General features: G+C 37.1%; 1 protein-coding gene across 1 annotated transcript in view; it reads right to left on the reverse strand.

Annotated features, from left to right (window-relative positions):
* The window catches only part of LOC135694200 (uncharacterized), a 31,521-nt gene that overhangs the window by 14,447 nt on the left and 4,964 nt on the right, over nt 1-12,110 (reverse strand). Inside the window, exons 2-3 of the mRNA XM_065212899.2 lie at nt 1,702-1,939; nt 267-399 (exon numbers count right to left, since the gene is read on the reverse strand). Coding sequence (XP_065068971.2) covers nt 267-399; nt 1,702-1,939 — 371 coding nt within the window. The remainder of the gene's footprint in view (nt 1-266; nt 400-1,701; nt 1,940-12,110) is intronic.

Below are 12,110 nucleotides of genomic sequence, written 5' to 3' on the forward strand. Positions count from 1 at the left end.
CAAAAATACACGAGATGGAAAATAAATACACAGAAGATATCAGCTGACATTTGACTTGGTTGGCATTTGCTTGGGGTGTTTCCTACCCACAATATGAGTGCACTTTCCAAAAAGGGTGTATAAACTATTACTCACCCCTTAAGAAGGGGGCGAAAAAGTCAAAGGGTGTATAAACTATTACTCGGAAATACTTCAGGGCCGAGAATTGTTTGGAGATGAAGCCTTGATACAAGGTTGTATTTAGCAAAATCAAAAAATGAACAAACCTTGACGCCTTTTCTATTGATTCTGTAATCATGAATCAACTGCTTGACAACAGCAACAACTATATAATGACCAAGCATGGGCATCTTGAATGGATGCTGTTCTTTTGGTTTTCTTCCAACAAATACGTCACCACTAACAACAAGAAACGAGAAATGATTGGGGATAAATAACAATATCAATTGAATATAAATAATGAAAAATACAAACGTAAGAAAATATTCTGTTCGTAGGGGAGCTAGTATAGATCTAGTATATGCTGGAATGCAGGCATTTTCGTAGTTCTTAAATTCTTTTGCAACTAAATCGGTGTTTGCTATTGCAACATTCATCTCTGTATTCTCGTTATCGCCCTGTCTTGATCATGTTTCGTTGCTGTTTGTTTTTACTGACAAAAGCGAAAATTATGGCAACTACTAGGAAAAAAGCAAAGCATAGGTAGAAGAACTGCCACAAAGCTTATTCTCAATACCGCAGCAGGCTTGCAAAAGGCAGGTTTCTACGAAGCGAATTTTGCTGCGAGTACATGATTTCACGAGTACATGAATTCGCATGATTTCGACCGGTAGAAAAAAGTTCTACTTTTTCGCGACAAACTATTTGACAGGGACTGGTAAATTTGCCTGATCTCCATTAAAATATATATCTCTATGACTGCACTTTTGAAGTTGGGTGTTTAGTAGAAGTCAAAATACAAGTTTATATTGAATTCGACACAATTTGTTCCCCTAATCAGATACAATTTAACACATTTCATGCTCAATCCGGGAACTTTTATCTCAATGAAACAATAATATTCGGGCAGATTCCATACTAAGTCCCTTCCCGCACCACCCCCCCCCCCTAAACTCCTAAACGTTTAGTATCCGCTATGTACATGGCAGCTACCAAAGAAAAAGATGAAAAGTTTAACGTAGAGAACATCTTCAAGGTCATATAGCTTAGCTTAGCATTAATTCAAATAATCTTATAAAGAAGATAATGGAGCTGTATGCTAAGTAACGCACATTTTTTGTTACGAAAAAGGATACAAGTTTTTCTTAGAAGACAACCCATTATCCGAACCAACAGAGAACTGGATAGGGGATCAATTGGTCCCTGGTGTTTCAAACGGTAAACAACCCCAAGAAAACAAAGAATCGCCGAACTAGCCATGTATCGAATTAATTCAGACGTTTAAGGCCAGGTCACAAACTATCAATCAATTTTTCCAGAACTTGAAATAGTCAGACTTGACAAATAGTCAAACAAAATCTGATAATACTGATAAAAATACGGCGCCGCGAATGCAAAATATTAATGGATATCTCGATAGTTGGTCAACAAGTAAAATTGGACACAGTCACGTGCTCTTATGAATAGTGGGGGCAAAGACTAATCGATAGCTAAATAAAGGTATCTAAATTAATTTAGGCATGGCAACAGAAACAGAATTACCTGCAATATGGTATAAAAACTTTATTCCAAGAATAGAAAGTAGGGTTAACTTTAGGGTCATCTGACAACGTGTATTCGCCTGTGAACGCGTAGTCCATATGAATAGAAGAGCCAAGTGGGCCATTTGATCTTTCTAAGCAGTCGTCTAAAGAAACACAACTACCACCGGCCTGCAAATGAATTATCCAGTGCTTTGAATGGGAGACAGTGTTTCTGTAGAATACAGCATCAGAGTTATCTACGGATAAGGTTTAGAATTAAATACGAGAATAAGCACAATTACGGCTAACAGAGTTAATGTGTGACATAAGTACGGTGAACCAGTCAGGCAATGATAAGCACAACAACAAAAGGCAGGTGATCAATAGTTTCAAGTAGGCCCCAAATAACCCAAGGAAAACCTTCTGTTGGAACTTCTGAACAGAACAATCCTCGTTTTCATGTTGTATTGTTTGATTGTTGTTTTTTGGTAGGTTTTGTCAGTTGTTGTTAATTAAATAGAAAAGATACAAATGAGACGTTGAAAAGCGTCTTATGAGAAGATCACAACTTCCATGTAAAGAAAAGAACTACAATCACTCAGGTGTGATCCAATCTGTACTTATTTCTTCACGTTCTTCATCTGGTTTAAGTAACATTCTTTTTTCATAAACTCGTGTTTATTCTATCGCATTCTAGATTTTGTGTGAGAGAATTGCCTTATCATAGAATTCAAATACAGTCCTCTGAACCTCTCTAACTCTGAATATTATAAAAACATCCTTTCACTTTATTTATATCATATATTCTATCCTTTATAAAGAGATAGAATTGGAATCATGTAAGATACACTTTCTGTCTGATGTGTAAGAAGATAACTTCAGCTGAAACCTACTAAACAAGGTTTAACTGGGCAAACTGATTGCGTTACATTATCTTAAGCTGTATATTTCTTGATATGAATGATCTAAGTATTTATCAAACTGTAAAAACCTTTTTGCTGTACTATACAGAATCCATAATGAGGTTCTGAAGTTATGATATCATAAATAAAAACATTTTTAGAATCGGTTAGACGTGTTACAAATTGACTATGGCCATACAGGTTTTTCCCCATCGAATAACTGTAAATAAATCTTCCTTCAAACTCCACAAACAAAGTCAAAATAATTGTAATCATTAGCTGACTTTAAAATCTTCCGTTGGCCATATTAGTATTTTCAAAATCCAAAAACTCTAAAAGCAGATTCCTTGATGTACCAATTAAAGAGCTCTTTTGACACTAACTAATGGACATTTTCGTAAAACGATCTCTTTCCGAGTTTCTCTTCCCGTTAGGCAAACTATCACCTGTTAAATAGGGGGAGGGAGATTTTTGACACAGGCTCCAAAGAGTATGAGGTGCGCTGGTATTTGTACCTTACCCGACGTCCAATAGTAATTTTCTAGAAATTCATGGAATATAGAAATGTTTGACAAGGTGGGTTTACAGACTCTTGTTTCTAGACAGTTTTGGAAAAAATTTGGTATGATTAAAATTGAGAAGCAAACAAGACCTCTACTTAGCATTTAAAGCCATTTGACACGATTTCTTGGATTTCAAACGACAGTGAATCTTTCTAAAGTATTTGAAAATTTGTCCGGACATAAGCCGCTTACATTTTTCCTAGAAGGGGAAGAGCAATTAAGCCTATTAGACAAGCCCTAACGTTCTAAAAATGCTTGGAACTCAACGGGAGACTTTGACACTAAAAACTGTCCATGGCAGATGGATCATTCAAGCATTGAGCAGTTTTCCCATCCCTGCAGAAACTGGCCAACACATTCCCTATTGAAGTCCTTTTAGGTGAGCAGTCGAGCATTTAACAACTGGATGCCCTTTAAATACAGCATGCTCTCCACTTTCCTTCGAAATGTGTATTCAGTTGAATCATAGACAATGGTTGTCTTCATTTTTGTTTTCAAATCAAGAGTCTTGCTTTTTCAGTGTAATAGCGGAGGAGCTTTGACAGGCAAGAACAAGGAAGAGGCTCAACAGGAAAAAGAGGCACAGACATAACGAGTACCTTTCGTGAAGAAGCATAAGCTAGGTTTATATGCAACTAACCGAAAAATCTCTTTATTCACATGGAATCAACATTAGAAACTCAAATTCCCTATCGCAAACTTTTGCAACACCAGTTGCCGCGGAGAAATGGAAGGGTAACTGACGCAGTCACGGGAAAAATTTCCAACCTTGTCCATACACTGAAGAAAGGCACCTTTTTTCATCATTTCAGTCCATAACGATGATGTTATCTATGTTAAAATAATCGAACATATTGCGTACCCCTATCGAATACTTTTTTTGAAGAAATAGGCGGCTAATCTTCTAGAAACGTTGGGTGGGGAGTAAGTACAACCCCTAAACCAAACTTTGGACACAATCCGACGTTTATACTCTGACGAGTGTCTGACGAAAAGATTTTTAGTATGATATGATATGCTTCCACTGTTCCATGCTATTCTAAAATTACGTTTAATACTGCTACTGGGCATGACAAAGATGTATCCTAAGCAATAATACCTCTTTACGTTGTGATGATGAAACGTTGAGGTAAGCTGGCGCTAGTTTCAAAGAATGAATACTATTTCAGTTCTGTTTGCTGAAATAAAGCGTGCTGTATTTGTGCAGGATATGATCTGTAATACCGAGGATGGCTTAAGAAATATGATATAAGCCGCTGGCAGATAAATCAGATCCTTTCAAGTTAATCACTGGTTTTACCAAAGCAAGGCAAGCTTTAAACTCAAAGAGTTGTGTGGCAACATTATACCACCACAAATCCATTTGTTTTATTGTGTTTAAAGACATTTGACTATGTCCTTTGAAGACCAAGAAAGGATGGAGGGAGCCAGCCATCATACTATACATGTCCGCAGGGAGTGGTTGGTTCTAAAACTAACTGGAGTTGCTAGCATATGATTCCGATTGCAAGGAAGGGTGGGACCTGTGGAACTTCCATATGCCGATGTCAACATATATATTGATTTACTTTCTTTTCTTCTTTCTGACAGTAAAAATTCCAGGCATAAATTCAAACAATTCCAATAATTATGTTGAAGAAATAGACGGCTAAATTTGTCATACAGAATATACGTTGTTAGGTTTTTAAAATGCTTCATTATCTTTTGATGGAGCCTTTGCTAGATGCCCAAACATCCACAACGATTCGGGTAGAGAATAGAAAAGGGTATCGTACTAAGAGTAATCAGTATCTTTATTGTAGTTAGGCCAGTGGACTCAAACACTCTACAACGGTCAACGGTTAAAAGCCCTTGCTAAAAGATGTCTTTATAACCAAAGCTGTATGGTATAGATCTTGGCTGAAATCAGAATTAGAATAGGATACGCTGTCACAATCTTAGCAAAAGAAGTAGAAACTATCCTTAATTTAATCGGTATCATAAACATAATGCGGTACGCGGAAAATCTTTAATCACTGAAATCAAGCAATCACTGAAATGATGTTTAATGGTGTCATTGAGAAAATGGTAATAATGCCCAAAATCAATGATATTTGTGGGCAAACCAGTGGCATAAACTGGGCCTAGCTTGTAATCCAAACAGGTGAGCCACCGATTATTCAGATTTTCTGATCAAGAACTCTATGTTTTCAAACTTTCTACAGTCTCCAATCAGATCGATCAACATCAAGCGAAGAACTAGAAACATGAGATATCTACAAAGACATCATTTACCGCTGACATAAACTCTACCTAAACCTCTGACGACATTATTACATAAACCATCCTCCCAATGCACTATGGGATAGTGCGATGTGAGGGGTAACAACAACATCAATAAGACAGATGAAACATTATAGCAAAATCAGCATTAATGTTAATTAGATAAGCATGGTTATTCACCGATTTGCCTCGCCAGCAAGAAGCTGCTGTATGTTTAATACATGTCGGTGGAATGGGAGGTCCTCATATGCAAAGTGTATGCTGGGGGTTTTATCAGGTGTACAGAGCCGATAATACACATACCATAAAGGTTAGCCGGAAAGATAAAGAACTTTTTAGTCGATTTTTTGCCTGCACCAAGGAAATCGGTCAAAACGAAAAAAACGTGAGTAAACAAAGTCGTTGGTACCAAATTTTTGATTCAGAATCTAATAAAGGCCCAGAGTTTTAGTTAGCATGGATGTTTGCATGATGCGAGTAGCCGTGATATTAGTTTTACGACAACATAAATTTAAACATTTTATATAGGATTTGACCGTGATCAATGACAAATGGTTAAAAGTTTCACTCCTTTGTGCTTAAACCTTTTATAAGCTTCATATCGTCATATAAAATAAAACAATATCTGATGTCTGATGGTAAATCCTTCCAGAGTCTCGCCTCTATGGTTAATTGATCCCAAGTGCTCGATATTGTGAAGTGTCTATCGAAAATTGTTTAAGAAAAAATTAAAGACATTCCAACCTATGTTCATGGCGAGCCTCCTTTTAAGAAACCTCGACGAGGTCGTTGTTGCTGCTAATTATCAATTCGAAAAAATATGTGGGGGGAGTCGAAACGCTTCGCCGTCTTCTCATTAGCGACATTCTTAAAGGTTATTACTTAAATAGGCGTTCCCTGCTTTCTCGTCACAGAATAGAGCCTTGATCCGGAGGCGTCATTTTGAAAATTACTATTAGGAACTGTTCGAAATACCAATTGCTATGCTGCTTGTTGGAACAATCCAAATTTATAGTTAATTATATACAGCAAAAGACTGCAATTATAAAGTAATCACGAGAAATATCGCGCAGTTGAGGTGATTTATGGTGTCTGAATGGGATAGCCAGTACCAAACATCGAGAGAATAGGGGAATGGTCGCTCGAGAACGAAATTTATGGGGCCAAGTGCTGTTGGTCAATTCGGGGGTGCTGATTTCGAAAATCGGTGTTATACGGGGATTTTGGGGCCCATCAGCCTCTTTTTCGTGTTTGAAGTCTCGTTTTTGCGTATATGAAAGTAATCAATGAGAAAACAGTTTAAATGGAAATAAATTACAATCTTAAAGTTGATTAAGTATATTTCTTGCGCATAAATGCTTAAAATTGAATTTTGACCTGTAAAGGGGGCGAAAAGCCTCGTCAGAAGGAAATTGCGTAATCCTAAAATTTTCATACCTGAATAGACATCTAAAAAGTTTAATACATCTATTGACGGGGCTAGTTTTTGAATTGTCGTCCATAGGAACTATGCAGCGGTATTCATTACTAAGCGATAAATAACACTAAAGGAAAAACTATTGTATATATAACACTAAATATATACCACAAGTGTTACAGATATGAAAAAGAATTCCAACGTGCGTAGCTTGATTTGTCCGGCGAACTAGCAAAATTTCCTTTTCCCAAGAGGTAAAAAGTAAATCAAATATCAGCTAATTATTTTACTACATATGTAACATTATAGGATTTGTAATCTTCAGTTACTATTATTATTATGTTAAGGTAGATTCTTTGATTCTGTTGCGTGTTAATGTCACATGTTTGTTTGTCGCTGTTGTGTTAGTAACTCCCATTCCGGGAAATTTGCCTCAATATCATCATGTTATGTCATGTTTCACAGTCCTTTGCTTGTATTTTAATATCATGTAATCCAATCCAAGATAGCATAATTTAGTCTTTCTGTTTTGACGATAGAGATAACATCAACGAAGGAGTATCTCTTGTGTGCTATCTATTTGAGGCTTAGGCCCGTTGGCCTAGCCCATTGATTCGATTAAAAAGTCACCATCTTAAGAAGAACCCATATCGTTACAAATAGTTAACTATATAATTAAATTATATGATTACACTTTACGTTACACTAATAATTCACTACACCTACATAATCACCAAATTTTCAAATGAAGTGAAACACCGATTGAAAATAGAATTTGAAAAAGGCACGGTTGGTAAACTGAGCGTCCTCAGGGCCTCGGAAGTCTGTTTTTCCCTCACCAAAGTACAGCGAAGCACATTACAGTCTTTTGCGTGGAGGGGGTGGGGGTGGGGATGGTTAAAAGATTTTCATTATAATTAACAGAAAAAAGATTATCAGTGTTTTTAGAGCCGAGGGAAAATGATTCAACAGGGTTAGCTAAAGTGCTTTTAGCGATAAGTCGGAGGAGATTAATGCCCCTAGCTCCCCAACCAACAGCAGCCCACATCTCTCATTTCAGGTTACTCCCTCCGCATCAAGTCCCTACCTGCATCCCCAGTCAGACTCAGGGGGACACACATCTGAAGCCACCATTCTTTCCCTTCTAGTCACTTTGGAAACGCTGGTTACGACGCGAATAGAAACCATCTGTCAGCATCAACTGAACATAGGACATATGACTCGATAGCTCCTCGCGAGTTTTTTTCATATATGTCCTTCAGCAAAACAAAACTAATTTATCTTTTGTACTTAATTAACTAAATTTATGAAATTGCTTATTCTTGTATTTTAACTTTGATTGTTTGGTATATTGTAATTAATATTTGTTTTTGCTGATAAAAGATTTTGAGTTTGAGTTTTTGAGTTTGAACTCTCTTATTGATCATTGCCGTGTCTACAAATTTTATAACCACTTGCTCGTTACACTGTGGTTTCTACTTCACTTCCCATTACTGTGTATGGTTTTATCTTTCTCCTATGAGTCTCTGTTCCTATCAAATTAAGGGTTGGCTTAATCGAATCATCAATAGAAAACGGTTACTTAAGCAGTTATTAAGATATTCGCAGGAAATGCGACTTTTATTGAATTTAAAGTTTCTTTGCATGCCTTCACCTGTACTCACAATAAAAGTAAAGCAAAATCCCAATTTAGGAAAGTAATATGATACGTAGAATAAAAATTAGAAGATGGATGGCTAGTGTCAGCTATAAATTTTTATGGGTATCACAAGATTAAAAAACGTATTGATAAGATGTTGAAAGAAGCAGTTTATTTTAAACACGCGAGGCTTCTACCATTTGCGTATGACCTGCGATCACTGATTCTTTGATACTGAACCTTGAACAGCTGACAATGATTACCGAGGCTACTTTGCGATCTGCTTTTTCTAGAGGAAAATTTGCAACCTTGATTGCACCTATGTCAAGGAGCTCGATCGACTTGAAAAACATATCCCCGTCAAGGAACTCAACCGATTTGAATAAACATCTACCCGTCGAAGTATTCCTTCACCTTCATTTCAAGCCTACTAGAAGGTTGGAAACTCACTAATTTCTATTAGCTGACATGCGGGATAAAACTTTTTTGCAATCAAAGAACAGATAGACCAAAAAAATCGTTATCCTTCCTCCGGACATTACCCGCAAGACTTTGTAACCATCCTCAGGAAAAAATAAAAACGAACCGGGGTTTAGGTGTGACACTTGAATTTTTCTGTATTCGATGGCTTTCCTTACAGCCATTGACTATTTGGCCGCAATGCCTCTTGGGCTCGGCATTGGAATTGTTAGAAAGTTGCAAACAATCAATATTGAATGGAAAATAAAAGTAAGGAAAATCAATAAAATTGGGCAGAAAACAGTGACGAACATTATGGGAAACAGAGCTTTATCTCTATATCGGGTTTCAGTAAGTAAGAAAAGAACTATGACCAATTTTGCCAGATCAAGAACCAAGATACAGAAGGGCCCCCCCCTGTCCCCAAATTTTTTTAGCATTGGTAATATGTAAAAAATGGCTATTAGGTGTTACATTCAATTATAAGAACAGCCCCTCCCCATAGACAAAAAGTTGAACCTCGGTCTTTGGGCCAGAGGCATGTCCGCCCAACCTTTTACATACACTCTCTTTAGTGTATATCCGCTGCAATGAGCCTAGATGAATTTAAATTAAAGTGGCTCGGTCATCAAAGGTAGAAAAATGTTTCCTGACATTGTATGAGTTGATCATTATTCAAATGATGTTGTCAGGCGCTCTCATACCTGAAGATATGTTGTATTACCGTAAATCCTCGAATTAGCCCCCCTGGGGGCTTATTTATTTTTTATATTTTTGGATGTGGGCTTATTCGAGGGGGCCTATACGAGGGGGGCTTATAAAATTATTGTAGACAGTAAATACACACAGTAAAGGCAGATAGAATTTGTTCTAAGGCATGTTCAAATGCAGTAATTGGTATTAAGAGTCATCTAAATCCAGCTAAATCTCTCTTACTTTTGATACAAGAATGTAGTACGACAGGAAGTGGAGTGATAGAGTACTCTTACAAGTTGAGAAAAGCTTCAATTTGCTTATTCTATTGAGTCTATTATCCAGACAAAGTTTTGATAGAGTTGTGGGTTGGATTAGAAGCTAACTTTGGTCAACAACCTGTTAAGAAAGTGATAAAGCCAAAAAATTCGATTCTTATTCTTTGGGCAAAAGAAAGTGCCTCTGAAAGCTAAGAATAGGGAAATTTATTTCTAAAATACCAGGCCTCAGAAAATTCAAATCTAAATTTGATGGATCTGCTAAATAACCAGTCATCCCCAAGTAATTCTTCTTCCATGAATTTTCTTCTTCTTCCATGCAGACTTTGATGTAAAAATATTTTACTCTAAAGAAGTGCAATTATCGTATGCCAAAAGATATGGTGCATTTAAAGAGTTGTCAAAGTTTCTATTGCTTGTTTACTCTGAAAAGTGCTTACATTTTTAGTAACTGCATTGGTCAACTTCCACTAATAATTATCTTCTATGATTAGTCTTGTAGCTTTCAAGTTTTTATCATTAATTTGGATGTCCACAAAACTACGCTTCTTTCTATGAAATTTCACAACCTTAAGTTATTAGAAATCCATGGACAATTTGCACACATTTTGCCATACAGCTTGATCTTTGTGTTATTTTTCCTGCATTACCCAATGTTCAGTTACTAGTGTTGCTATGCATATTGAGAAATGTTTTAAAGTTGCATCATTGTTGTTTTTATTCAATGGTGGACATTTGGGCAACATTATGAGGGGAGGAGTGCAAGCCTATTGTTCTGATAAGATGACATCACATTGGTCCATTCTTTTTATAATAAAAGACCATTTTCTTCCCATAATATTGGAGGGCAATTGCCTCCCTTCAATCCCCCCCGGTGTCTGCCACTTTTATTATTACACCCCTAAAACACTGACATCAATTTCTTGGGCATTTCCGGGAAATGGGCGTGGCATGTTGGTCATAATGTCATATTTTTTTCTGGAAACGCCCCTGAGAGAAGTACTGTGAATTTTGCGATTTTCTTATAACAGCGGCTTTTCCCTATTATTTCCAATATAAAATAACCAAATTACAGGTAAATTCCCCGAGTAATGTCGAACAGGGTGGGCATTTCTCCCAAAAAACCAATAATTTCTGCCACCGAACCGAACAGAACTGAGTGAAGTCCGGGTTAACCCAGTGATAACCGGTTCTGAGTATTCCCAAAACAAATAATATGACACAGGCAGACCAAAGTAATGCAACAATGTTTTCAGACCGGCGAGCGTATATATCCCTATCAACGGGTTTCGAGTCTGTTCTCCCTCTGTTTAAAATTGAACGTCTCCAAAGCAGATGGTCTGTGACGAGAAAAAGTACTCCAGTAACCACATTGGAGATAAATACCTGTCAGAAAAATGTCATTTTCTTATCTCTAGTGATTAAATAGGCACATCTTTATATGATACCGGTCTAATTCGATATCCAAGCCACGTGACGTTTTTAAAAAGCTACCTCAAGTAAAGATTAAGAAGAGATTTTGTGACCCTGCGACAGTGATTCGCTGTCATAGCCTGACTTTCATTTTTGATAGGTGTCACTTTGTACAAATAGGTCCCAGTACCCAATTACTGACCGACAACTAGGGCAGTGCTTTCTCTCCTAACTAAATTTAATTTTAGGCAAAAATGTAGGATCACAATGATGAGGGATTTTCGTTGTGGAGGGACATTTCTGAATTTGACACGTCACTCGTCATAGTTATCGGGAGAGTATCTTTCTATATACTTTCTGTGATCCACCTCTAACCCACACGGGCCTTTCGTAAAGAAGTATGTACTGTACTTTTGGCCATGGCTCTTGGCGGAAGATAGCAGGATTTTACTACTTCGTAAAAATCTCCATTTCAAAAACTAGGACTTTCTTATCAGCTATGTAGAGTGCAAATTCTCAAATATGTCGGAAAACTGGTTCATTTTGGTTTTTCAGTTTTGGCTACCTCCTGGCATTGCCAAGGGAGCTCAGCCCCTAGAACCAAACCCCTTGGTGATTACTTCCTGTGTTAATGTGTTAAAAAACCTACGAAGGGGGTTCACGATTTCTTGGCTGTATCTTAGAAACTGCAAAAATTATCAGGACCACTGTGTATTTACGAGACGTATTAATGGAGGAATGCTATCTGGGGCTGATTTAAAAAAGTCCCCGACAATGAATGTGTCATTCTTGTCCCCGACAA

The sequence above is a fragment of the Rhopilema esculentum genome, chromosome 11 (genome assembly GCF_057945365.1).
Source record: "Rhopilema esculentum isolate cy_ngs chromosome 11, ASM5794536v1, whole genome shotgun sequence".
Taxonomy (NCBI): Eukaryota; Metazoa; Cnidaria; class Scyphozoa; order Rhizostomeae; family Rhizostomatidae; genus Rhopilema; species Rhopilema esculentum.